Consider the following 13,246-nt stretch of genomic DNA (forward strand, 5'->3'; position numbering starts at 1 on the left):
CGTTGAGGTTAGTAAGTGGTGCTTCATTGCTACTGGTAGCTTGACTATTACGGTAACTCAAAGTACTTTAATAGCCAGCAATGTGAGGAAGTTGACTTTAGCCAATTTCATATCCAGTGAGGGAGGAATGGATAGTCTTTTTCCAATGTTTTATTAAGGAGCAGGGATTGCAGTGTTGAGAGCACTAGCCTCCAACCAGTTTGATCCAGACCTGGCATCACATGAGGATTGAGTTTGTTGGACAAGTTCTCTTCTCTACTCCGAGAGGTTTGTCTCTGGCACTCCGGTTTTCCCATTTCCTTTTCCTTTCTTGGCACCTAAAATTTTGTATCAGTTGATTTGATTTGATGTCTGTACAGTGTTCCCAATTAGTGCAGCAATTTTAAATAATAGTATATTCCAGACAGGTGAATAATGCTCTCCTCGCACGCTGATTGGCTAACTCAGAGGTGATTATCCAAGTAGTATTCACCTCCGAGTAGCTGGTGCAAGATTTAGAATTCTCCACTGTATTTTACAAAAATTAAGTTTTTTTGGTTCGTTTTTTGTTCAACCTGTGTGGTATATACTAAGGGCGCATTCGATTGACCGTATTTCGGATTAGAAATACATGGAATAGAAGTTAGAAATCCTTCGTTTTTGTGGAGATTTACATTAAAATTGCCAAACATCTGCTAAAATGTTATTTTACATGAAGTTTTTTTTATCCTTGTTACTTCAAAACGCCACACATAGTGCTTTAAATCATCACCCCACGTATTCTTATTCCGGAATAGGGTCAATCGAACGCACCCTTAAACAATAATTATTCACCTCAGTGTCGGTGAAAGTGGTGGATATTTACTTCGCCTCTTCGCGGCTTGGCAAATATCCACCACTATTCACCTCCACTTCGGTGAATAATAGTACGCACACTCTCATTTGTCAATAGCTGTGTTTAGATGAGAGTATGGAAACATGGCTGTGACATGCATGACACGATGATACTTTTGATGCAAATTTTGATTGGTTATGTGTTGTCAGATGTGCATTTTGATTGGCTGGTAGGAAAATAATATGAGCGTGTATCGACTTATCTTTGAGAAATATTTTATAAAAGCAATGGAGGATTTTAATTCCATGTTTCCATAGCCTCATCTAAACACTTAGGGGAGTTGGGAGAATTCTCGACAGCTGTGCAAACCTTCAATTGCGCCTCGGGTTTGCATAACTGTCTTGAATTGTCCCAACTCCCCCTTGTGTTTAGATGAGGCTATGGAAACACGGAAAACGTCCTCTATTGCTTAAATAGTTGACACTCAAATATATAATTATGGGTTATTGACCAAGCTTGTTTGGTCAAGATGGCTGGATATTGGCCAAGCTCGTTTTTTTTATGTGTTTATGGACCAAGACGAAGTTGAGGTCAATAAACACGCAAAAGAAGAACAAGGCCAATATCCAGCCATCTTTACTGAACAAGCTTGTTCAATAAAAGATTTATTATATGGGATAAAACACCAAAAAAATGATCTTCAAGCTTGTGGGACCAAGCAAGAAATCCCTCGGGTAGCCAATCACAGCGCAGGATTTGGCTCATCTTGCCTGCTCATAAATAAAGAAATAAATAAATATTGCTAGTGCTAATCACCCTTACATGCAGTCAAGGACTGAATTGCGAGGAGCGCGGCTCACAACATCGGGCTGAAAGCATACAAGGGCGCCTCTGGCTGCCGCTATACAGTCCATGTTTGATGTCGGAGCACAGGACCACAGCTAGATGTCAATTAGCTGTGAGTCGATTTTGATGAGGGAGGAAAACCGGAGTACCTGGAGAAAAACCCTCGAGTCAGGTTGAGATCGACTGAAACTCAGCCCACGTGCTGGCCGAGGCCAGATTTGAACCCCGGCTCGCAGTGGTGGGAGGCCTGATAGATAACCACTAAGCCACCCTGACTCCCCAACCTGACTCCCCAACTCATGGAATTATTTGCATGGAACTTCCTTCCTGCCTGCCTGGATAAATGCCTCGGTTGTGAACGTCATGTTTTTGAAAAGCTGTGGACAAAATCTAGTGCTGTTGTAATTTTGAATGATTGCAATGAAAATTACAGGTTGCGTTTTGTCTAAATGCATGTAGTGTGCATTATTGTCTTTGCAGATCACCAAAAGAGGGAAAGAAAGGACTCTATGTTGCTGAAAAAGTTGTGCAGTTTCCATCGACATCCATTGGGAAAAGGAGTGAAATGAAAGTGAAAATCTGTAATGGATCAGCAGAGAATCAGTATTTGGTAAGCTTTATTGTTATGGAAGTATTATTGACTATTATTGATACTTTAATAATAATAATCCTGCAATTTACGTCTTAAGCTTATAAAATTATAGCCACGCAAAAGTGCTCCACTAATTTGGGAGACTGTAAATCGAAACAAATAAAATAGAGGCAGCATTGACTTTGATCCTGGTAGTCCCTGTTTCAACTTCTCAGCTGAGTGCACTTGGAAATATCCAACTGGTTGGATTGATTGTTTGCCTCCAGCCAGTTGAAATTCTTAACAGTAAACTGTTGTTGTTGTTGTTTTTGTTCTGTTTTGTCGTTTCATTGGCCCTGAAAAGCCCCCATGGGGTGTGGTCAATTAACTGTAAGCATGTACTAATGAATGAAATGAATCATTTATTGAACTGCGGGTATGAAATGAAGTGAAGCCATGATCCTCGCAGTTATGAACGCAATTTTAGCAACTGAATTATGAAGCCAGTGACATTGGGAGGCTCATAGCTCAGTTGGTTAGAGCATCGCACCAGTATTGCGAGGTCACGGGTTTCAACCCCGTTGAAGTCCTGAATTTTCCATGCTTCTCTACGCAATGGCTGAAATTGAGTTCGTAATTGGGAGGATCATAGCTTCACTTGATATGTATGTATTGTATTTTATTGTATTAATTTAAATTGTTAGTCAAAAAAGTGAGCAGAAACCCAGATTCCTGGTTAAAAAGGGTAGATAACCCATAAAGTTAACCCATGAATGAATTCAATTCTTGAAAATGAACTCAGAGAAGGGCAAGGGCCCTTTCCAGTGCTCCATGGCCCTGCTTAATTAAGATTATTTTAATTTGTCAACTTCTGGGATAGACAATAAATACTAATGGAATATTCATGTCTTAATTCCTTCCTAAGCCGTTCTTGCACTGTATTTTTGCTTTTGTTTTCTTTCTATTCTTGTAGGCACGGATTGCTTCTCCTAAGAAGCCTTTCTCTGTAAACAACACAAAATTTACAGTCAGGTGAAGTATGAGATTTTAGTCAGTTGTGAATTTGTGTGTGGGGTCTGTCCTGTTGCAAACTTAAAAGGACACTATAATTTTAGTAATTTTGACCCCAATATTGACGAGCCGACAAAATCATGTAACCAAGTGTAGGCCTTTTTCAACCTATTCTTTTAATCAGTTGCTAAGTAGGAGGATTTTCTGCTGATTATCAACATGCATGCAATTCAAGATTTTTGCATAATAATTCAGTGCCCCAGTGCTAGAAGACTTGACACTTAAATAATAAAAAATAGATGTAAGAAATTAATTACTGTGTGTGGTGTAACCCAGTTACAGAAGTACACACACATTGTTTCAGATGTGCTCTGTCATGTCAAAATTTTAAGGGGCTACACACACTGCACAGTACAGGGCAGGTTGAAGAGGTTATGAGTCAAACCAATTGAAAATTCTTTCACCCAACACACTGTAAGACACAAACAAATCCATACAATCAGCTAAATTTCATTGTGTTTATCTCGCAGGGCAGGAAGATTTGTTCGATTACCAGTCATATTTATGCCAACAGAGCCTGGCAGATCATTTGAGGCAACTTTGGTTGTTACTGCCGATCCAGAGACAATTCTCTCAGTAAAGCTTCAAGGTTCAAGTTCAGATTGAAATGTTCAACTTGAGGTTGACCATAAGTTACTGGAAACTATAAACTTTGAACACACCTTTTTTGACAGTATATTACACATATTAGATAAAATCATTTTTAAAAAAACATGAGTGTGGATTTTCTAGAGGGTGAAAGCTTGGGGAAAATGTCATGAATATGTGGCTTAAGAAAGATTTTATAGAGTTTAATATACAATGGTGGCATGAATGGCATTGTGAGAATGCAAACAAACTGTATTTAAGAAGCAAAATAGGGGATCTAGTAGTGAGGCAGCAAAAAAAAAATTAACTAATTTTGTGGAGAATATGAGCACCAAACTTGAAAAGTGCTTTTTCGTAAGAGAGACGTAATATGGTATGACTCTGTGGTAGACGCTGTCACTATAATTGTACAAACCTTCTAAAATTTTCTGACTGTGGAGATTGCTGAACAAAAAATTAGGCTATTGTGAGGAAAATCCCCTTTAAATGATTTGTTTGTCAGTACCGTCTAATTGAACAACTTTTTGTATAGTTGAGAAGCAAAATTCACAGTATTTTTATTAAAATAGTAATGAGTGTCTATGGTTTTGTTAGTTGACATCATTTATGAGGAACTTTTGGAGAAGCTTCCTCCATCACACAAGGAAGGCACATGTGTAACCAGACCATTGAATTTTTCAAATTAGCATCTTGACCTTTTTTAACTTGGGCTGACGGAGTCAATTTCTGTTTATTTGTTTGGCTTTTTGCCTGACCAAACAACTCATTTTCACAAGAGTGAAGGCAGAGACAGATGAAACACTTAAATTAATGAAATGGCCCAAACAATTATCTTGGATCACCTGCTTCAAGGTACCCTTTTCAGCAAAGTACACTATCTCAAGAAGGTTGAGCCAACGGTTCAACATGCAGGGCAAAGAAAATAGTTTACATTTCAACCCATTGCAAATAGATTTTAGACTAGAAAGTCACTAGTCTAATGTAAAATACAGAGCAAATAGCATATTCTTGTAAGTGAACAAAAGCAGATTCTTTATTAGTTTATATTTATTTCAAGCAAAAACAAATAAGGGTTTTACTTTAATGCTACAGTACATAAACAGACAAGTTTTCACTTGAAGAAGGGAGTTAGCCACTTCCTTAGTACAAACTAAGTGGAGATTTACAATACATGTATGTAAAATTGTAAGTGTGCACAATTAAATTAATCCTATTTATACATGTACCTTTCTAGTGCAGGTACAGAATAAATTATTACTTTTAATATTGTAGAGCGGCAGAACAAGTCAATGTTTCTAGAGTGAGAGATAGTACTGTAAACACCGGCGTACATGTATTAGCCGCACTCGCAGATAAGCTGCACCCCGAGTTTAGCAACTTAGATTTTGAAAAAAAAAAATTGAGAGAAATTAATTAAAATAAATCAAAAGTGGAGTCTTGACAAAAATGTCATTGTGTAAGCTCAAACAAAAACGGCTCTTTTAGAAGCCACCAAACTCGCAAAAGCAATGATCAATGCGTAATGTGGTATTGTTTTATGAAGTTCTTCTTAATTTCCTGCACAGGTCTATACAGACTTAAGAATTTTCACTAAACTTGTTAATTTATGCAAATTTACGGCATGGTGTCTAGATGTTCTCGCAGATAAGCCGCATCCCCGATTTGATCCGAAAATTTTGAGCAAAAAGGTGCGGCTTATACGCTGGTGTTTACGGTAAGTGGTTATTTAGAAAACAATATTTGAAACTATAAGTTAACATGTATCGTGAATGAAGAGGACAATGATAATTATTTAGAAATACAGATAATACCATGATTGAAGACACAAATAAAATACTGTTTATTTACAAAGTTGTGGGCATGTTCTCTCAGATTTTAGGGAAAAAGGTGGTTTTGTTTAGTATCAAATTAAACCATTTCAATTTTTTTTATTAAATCATCAGTTGAAGATCTTCAACTAAAATCATAAAATTAATTTACAATGAAAACCTTTTCAAACACTTGAACTACATAACAGAGCATTAATTTTGCAACCTTCCTGTTTTCTTGTCTATGTCAAAGATCGAAATAAAATTAACCTTCAGAATTACAGGTATGCGAGAAACGTTTCCCAAAATTAATTATAGTGCTTAATAATTTCTACACCACTGCTTTATTTGTTCAAGAAACTCGATCAGAAACCATACAAAAAGTGGACAAACAAGGCCAACATTTTGCAAAAAGCCTTCACTGATTACTGAATCATGTGCAGAAGACACATCAACATGACACAATACAGTAGTAGTGAAATTAACTGACTTTAAAGCACCTACTACCACAACAACCTTTTCCACTTCATTTACTCTCTGAAATCATCCCAAATTGAAACCTTTTGATTGAAAATACACTTTTTTATTCACTTTGAACGTAAAGAAGAGTCATACTTTCATCCATACCCAAGCAATGAAGGGCTGCGAGTTTGATACCGGGTTGACGTCACAAGCTGCTTTGGATTGTGATAGTTTCTTGAAAACAGCGATGCAAAGTAATTTGTGACGTCAACCTGGTATCAAACTCATTGCCCTTCATTGCTCGGTTATCGAACAAAGAACAACCACTTTTCCCATGTTTCAAAGCGTCAATAAAAAGGTGAATTTTCAGTCAAAAGATTCTAAAAACTACACAATACAATAGTAATAATAATTATTAATAATATTGGGACGATTTTGGAGAATAAATAAAGAGGAAAAGTATGTTAAGGTGATAGGCACTTTGACATGAAAGTATTTTTTCATGCAGCATCTTCATGTATTAGTGCAAGGCATCTAAATAATTATTTACTTAAAGAGAACGAAAATGACAGCAGAGAAAAGCACTGCATTGTTGAAAGATGCTCCATCAAAATGTGGGTTTTTCAGCGTCTCGCATTATGCAAGGTACTACATAGCATGTCATACATTTTGTGCTACTTGTTTCACAAAATGGTGTTCTTGGTTGCTTAGAAACGTACATGTACTGTATGCCAAGATGTGCAGAATTGAAATTCTAATCTACAGCTTCTGGAGGCCACTTCATTTGTCCAAGGAATGAGGTCTTGAGTTTGGTGTATCTGCCGTATTTTTCTAAACTGCAATGCCTTTGACTTGACCGCCAGCCAACCTCCTCAGAAGTTTTGATTGGAAATTTAGCATTTGACTTGCCAACTGACAGCTGTGATGCCACGCTAGAGTCAATGGGGGGAAGTTTGAGGGCTTCTCGCCTCTGTTTCACCCTCACTGCCGCAGCACCATTTTCCACACTGTCATCTTCATTAGCAAGCTGGGGAAAAAGGCATGGTCAATTATTGTTTACAATCAATACGCAATGCTGCACCATGTAAGGTAATAGACCATTCTACAGTTCTGTGCTGTTACCGGGCCTTTGAATAAAAGTGAGGTTGGAGTTGACCTTGCTTTGATACAAACCTCACTGCTTTTCTTACGTACAATGTAAATCATGTTGTACTGCTAACAAATTGCCATTTACATAACAAAAGCAGTGAGGTTTGTATCAACTCCAGCCTCGCTTTTATTCAAAGGCCAGGTAACTGAGCACAGAACTGTAAGATGGTCTGTTGGGATTTTTTCAAAATCCAGGAAATTTTGTGCTTGGAGAATTTGGTATCCTGGGCTTTAAAATTCAAAATTCAGCTCTAGGAATCTAGAATTCCACCGAAAATTATCAGTATTTAGAACCTGGCCAACCACTAACCGCTCACTTTTGAAATTTGGTGTCCACAGTCCAGAGATGCCAACCTATGGAGATCTAAAATCTGGAGATTTTTTCCATCCGGTCTCCCCACCCCTCCCCCTCGATCAACCTACCCACCCCCCCCCCTCCCCCTCCTCTTCCCCTTCCCCCCTAAAAGTATCCACCCATCCCCCAGCAGCTCCTTCAGAATACAAGAATATTCTGCCACCACTGTGAATTTGTGGGAAACAGGGTACTTATGTCAAGAATTTTTATTGGTTAATTGGAGATCCAATCAAACAATCGGTTATATGGCTATGATAGCTAAGGGAAGTCATTTTGTTTACTTCTGCTAACGTGTCTTTGAAACTCAGAGATGAAGAAATACATTAAGAAACAACGAAACGAGTTTGAAAAAATCGATCTTCTTTAAACTTGGGGATGCAATTTGAGTCTAGAATTGAGAAACGTCTGTGAAACGTTCAGAGTCGTTTTTATCCGGGAGATTTAATGACCCGTACGGGAGACCGGGAGATTCGTTCCGTATCCGGGAGACTCCCGGATAATCCGGGAGAGTTGGCATGTATGACAGTCATGTCACTGACCAGACACTACTGATCCAACAATTATATTGCAGCCAAGTGAAGCTATGATCCTTGCAGTTATGAACGCAATTTTTGCAATTGTGCAAAGAAGCCTGAAAATTTCAGGACTTCAACAGGGTTTGAACCTGTGACCTTGCGATACCAGTGTGACGCTCTAACCAACTGAGCTAAGAAGCCACTGACGTTGGGAACTGGTCATTTGTGGGTTCCAATGTTCCCGTGAGGAATGAATCAATGATGAAATGATATAACTGTAATTCAATGAATCATGAAATGATATAACTACGAGGATCATAGCTTCACTTGATTTCATATCTGCAGTTCATATTGATGAAATGATATAACTGCGAGGATCACAGCTTCACTTGATTTCACATCCGCAATTAATATATGGTCCATTTCATATATCATTTCATCAATATTGCAGCCGCTGCTACACTGATGGCATTTCACAGTTTTCTCTTTCCCTATACAAAGTCCTGGCATTAAAATATCGGCTAAACTTTTGTTTCAGTTATGGTGAAACAAGGATCTGCAACCTGCACTTTACACCCTCCGGCGTTTGAGTTCATCTCAATCTTGGCCAATATTTTTAAATACGAGCTTATAAAGGCTGTTCATTGACAAACACAGAGATCAAGGGACAACTTTAAAGCATTTTCCTTTTGAAGCAACTCTCTTAAAAATTTTGGAGAAAAAATGATCGTCAAAAAGCACGGTCTAAGTTATGCTTCGTTTGGAAAACCTGCCCTGTAAGTTTAGGCTTGCAGCAATCGCAAGGATAGCCACTTCAATGGACGCTAGATTAATAGATCACAAGAAAGCCTTAATGACAGTCCTCAAAATTTCAGTAACCCACGGGTATGGGTGATAAAAATATTAAAAACCTATGCATATCACTTGCCAAGTCGTTCGATACAAGGGATGAAGAACATTCGAATGCATGATCGATGCAATGAACCTCACGCACTCATTCGGAAAATTACTCACTATCTTGTATTGCCCGACTAGAAAACCCCAGTTCTCTGGCCATCGTTTGGCTGCACTGTGCTCGTGTCCAATATGATCTTTCCTGTAAAGGCCAAAGTACTACTTTAATTAACTAGACAGCTATCAGGTAAACTTCAACATCCACAATGTTCAATATCACTCTATTAGCATTTGTAAATCAAGACATCTGGCTAAATCAAAATGACTCGCCTAACAGTTAATATTTCTCACCAGATTTGGTCCTGATGGACGAAATTAAATCCCGCTTTAGTTTTTCCGAAAACCATGAAGTGCTCTTTCGTTTGCTACAAATGCATTGGAAGGGAAAACAAGTGACGACTCCAATGTTTGCAGAAGTTGTATCCTTAACAACGAATCTATTTTTGTGGGGACCTAAGTGGGGCTCCTCCCCAGCCCCCGTTGGACATGGACGGGACATAAATTCCAGCTGTTACCATAACTTCATACCTTTTTCGGACCCCGTTTTGGGCTACAAGGGTGGAGGAAGAGCCTTGCCTTCGAATATCCTAAAAGGCCAGTTCGGTAGATTATTCGATTGGCTCACATGCTCAAATTACCCACGAAAGGCAACCGGAAGTGAGATGTTTTTCCTTTATAATTTGTCTTGACACTACCACATTTGCATTGATAAGTATCTTTTATCTACTAGAGATAAGATAACTGTCCTGGCATGCAAAACGTTCACTTCCAGTTTCCAACCGTCATCTTGGTACCAGGATTAGGCTTTTGTACATTATGCTTTTACTTTGCCACTAAATTGCTCCTTCTTCCCCACTAAAATGCTTGGTCTCCTCCCAAACAGTTGCTAAAATGCTCAATATAAATAGGCTGATAAGGCTGTCAGTGAAATTTGAATGTTTTTAATTTCAACATTAACAAAAATGAAGGCTCAGCTTCACGAAAACGTATATGTACAACTCAAATGTAGTATCAAATATGGTATAGTTAAAAACTATTCACCGAAGTGGAGGTGGCTGCGCTAGCGAGGTAAATATCCAACGCTAGCCACCGACACTGAGGTGAATAGTTGTTGTAGTATATACTAAAACAGTGAGATAATAGACAGCACAAAAAAAACAATTTGGATGTTTTCTTCACTTGTGACGGATGCAAATCGGGACGCCATTTTTTCCCGAGTTGCTCGGAGGTAAATAGCACAGGATATTCGGAGTTTGATTCGGAGTTTGATTTTGCCTCACTGAAATGCCATCATAATGTACAATAGCCTAACCAGGATTATCCGTCGGTCAACGCAGTCAATAATCTGTTTTCTTTAACTTTTTAACGAAGGGGATCTGGATCCAGGCAGGAGCTCATAGAGAAGAGCCGCTATCTCCCATACTTTACGTCGGAGTCAACCCTTTCCCGGGTACATTTATTTATAGAACGCCTCCCTTTGGAGATTCAGCATTCCGCCACTCCCGACTGTTGTGAAAGTCAATCTCCCCTGGGAGATTCAGCACACCCACTGTTGTAAATTAAAAGCCAATCGAAACAAAGCTATCTCAGGGTCAAGGGAAATATGATACTTTTCGCTGGAAAAACCCGCTCCTAAAAATAAATTTACCCGGGAAAAAGTTGACCCAAGGAATTATTTGAGATAGAAGCTCCCCCTGGTGAGCTCCCGGATCCAGGGAATCTGTGCTTTTTCACGTTTCTAACATCTCACTACTGCGGATATAAAACGGATCGCATTTCCTTAAACCACTTACCTGCTTTTAACCCTCTTTTCTTTGTGCTGGCCAAAAGAAAAGAGAGCTCTGAGGAAGAGATTGACCATTTCCGAATGTAGTGTGTCAGCTCTAAATTTACTCCGTATCTTTTTGCCACTTAATTTACTGTCCCTCTTACTTCTACTTGTCAAATGCGTTATGCTAATTTCCACCCGAGGTCCTCGGGAAAAAAAAGCCCACAGTGGGAAAGCAATGACAATTTGACGTGAGTTTGAGTAAATTTAACTGGGATTTCGTGCTGTGCTTGCAGACTTAGTCCCGTTTTAGATCTGTTGGTGTGGCGGGGATCTATGCACTTGTTGTACATTCTTTACCCAGAATGCTGTGCAAAAATAGTACAAAAATAAAATAAAATTTAGATTAGATCAACTGTTGATTAGATCGTAATAACTTACAACCATTTCAACTTCTCACCAGCCAAAGCAAAAAAATGCGAAAAACACCATTTTCGTAGAAAAAAAGCTCCTATTTCAGGAAAGGAAACTCAGAAAAACAGTCGCAAAAAAAAACCACAATCATATTTATATTTCTTTTATTTCTACTGGCGAACCTACGAGTTGTCAAATGGCTCAGGGACCGACTAATCTCTCCCTCTCTTGATCGAAAGTAGCACGGGGGATCCCAGACAGATTTTTTGTTTTTTATTCTTTGGTTTTTTTTTCTTTCGAATCAAAAAATGTTCAGAATGGGATTTTACTATGAAAGTTAACGTTAAAAAACAACGACGACGTTTCGACCGTTCAACGGTCATTTTCAAGTTGATGGATAACATTTTAACATGCACTAATATATCTTAGCAATGCGCATGCGTTGTGTACGTTCTATGGTGTGATCGGTAGATTGCTTACCACATGGAGAAATTCAAGAAAACAATTGCAAACAATAGACCATCCTTATTTATCAGTATTGTAATAGCAGAGCTGCGAGTAGTCAAGGGGCTAAATTAGTCACAGATGGCTCAAGGACCGACTTATCTCTCCCTCTCTGGATCGAAAGTAGCACGGGGGACCCCAGATAGAGTTTTTGTGTTTTATTCTTCTGTTTTTTGTTTTTTTTTTTCTTTCGAATCAAAAAATGTTCAGAATGGGATTTTACTATGAAAGTTAACGTTAAAAAACAACAACGACGTTTCGACCGTTCAACGGTCATTTTCAAGTTGAAGGATAACATTTTAACATGCGCTAATATATATCTTAGCAATGCGCATGCGTTCTGTACGTACTATGGTGTGATCGGTAGATTGCTTACCACATGGAGAAATTCAAGAAAACAATTGCAAACTATAGACCATCCTTATTTAATAGTATTGCAATAGCGGAGCTGCCAGTAATCAAGGCATTTTCTTTACGTGAATTCAGTCTACTCTTGGAGAGCCTGTGGCACTTGTGGTTCAAGCTATTGTTAGTGCCCTTGGATCTTGCGGCACTTGTGGTTCGCCTTTGAAGTTCGTGAGGACATTTTTGGTAAGACCTTCTTTTGCTTTTTCTTTCCTTTGGCCACCTTCCCGGGGATTTATGGTCGGCTTTTGCCGTAACTCGGGGTACGCCACATCTTTTTTGCTATCTTTTCCGCTTTTTCATTGGTCTTTTTTCCCTTTTTGTATTTTGTATTTTTTTTTTTGTCTTCCTTTTTGCCCTCTTGTCCTTTTTTTTTACTTCTTTTTTCATTTGTTTTTTCCCCAATTGGGCTTCGTGCCCCTTGGTGTGAAATCCCGCGAAAGTTCCTTGTATATATACATTGTAGTTGGGTGAGCCGCACGTTTTGTAGTTGAAGTAATATAGAAATTAGTCGTTAATTTGTTCAGCATGAGGCTGCCTTAAATAGTAAATAGTTAAACTATAACAAAATAGTTCATATTATACCGTAAAGTAGTACTTAGTTAACGTTTGGTTTTTCATGAGCTGGTGGCGTTGTTTGTGTCCACTTGGCTTTTGGGCGAAGCTCGTTTTTTTTCTTGTTTTTTTTTTTTGTCCTGTTCCTGTCGTTGCTTTTAAAACAAAAAACAAACAAAAAAACAAAAAACATTATGAGGCTGCCAAATACTCTTAATATTTTGACCGGCAGAAAATTGGCCGGCACGTTGAAGGAAGATATAATGAAGGAGGTTGTTGTCCAGTTGGGGGATGTTGACTCCATCTTGGCTGTGCAGATTGGTTATGAGATTGTTCAGGTTACATTTTGCTCTGATGAAGCCTTTAGCAGGGCAAAGTCTATGGAAGGCGTATCTCTTTTTGGACTATGGTGCAAAATCTTGGGTGGTGGCCCTGCTACCACTTTGGTCCACGTTTTCGACTATCCC

The 13,246-nt window shown here is 38.6% G+C and overlaps 2 protein-coding genes across 3 annotated transcripts in view; one reads left to right on the plus strand and one right to left on the minus strand.

Moving 5' to 3' along the window:
- The window catches only part of LOC138021628 (centrosomal protein of 192 kDa-like), a 75,824-nt gene extending 70,906 nt beyond the window's left edge, over positions 1 to 4,918 (plus strand). For both annotated transcript variants that reach the window (XM_068868552.1, XM_068868553.1), the window contains exons 49-52: positions 1 to 7; positions 2,141 to 2,270; positions 3,205 to 3,263; positions 3,773 to 4,918. The exon at positions 1 to 7 is cut by the window's left edge and continues 94 nt beyond it. In XM_068868552.1, coding sequence (XP_068724653.1) covers positions 1 to 7; positions 2,141 to 2,270; positions 3,205 to 3,263; positions 3,773 to 3,908 — 332 coding nt within the window. In that variant the 3' untranslated portion in view covers positions 3,909 to 4,918. The remainder of the gene's footprint in view (positions 8 to 2,140; positions 2,271 to 3,204; positions 3,264 to 3,772) is intronic.
- Positions 4,896 to 9,565, minus strand: LOC138021629 (ciliary microtubule inner protein 1-like). The gene is made up of 3 exons (XM_068868554.1): positions 9,425 to 9,565; positions 9,194 to 9,275; positions 4,896 to 7,187 (listed from the first exon to the last, which is right to left on the minus strand). The coding sequence occupies exons 1-3, from the start codon at positions 9,478 to 9,480 to the stop codon at positions 6,915 to 6,917; spliced, it is 411 nt and encodes a 136-aa protein (XP_068724655.1). The 5' UTR covers positions 9,481 to 9,565; the 3' UTR covers positions 4,896 to 6,914.
- Between the last annotated feature and the right edge of the window lie 3,681 nt (positions 9,566 to 13,246).

The sequence above is a fragment of the Montipora capricornis genome, chromosome 10 (genome assembly GCF_036669925.1).
Source record: "Montipora capricornis isolate CH-2021 chromosome 10, ASM3666992v2, whole genome shotgun sequence".
Taxonomy (NCBI): Eukaryota; Metazoa; Cnidaria; class Anthozoa; order Scleractinia; family Acroporidae; genus Montipora; species Montipora capricornis.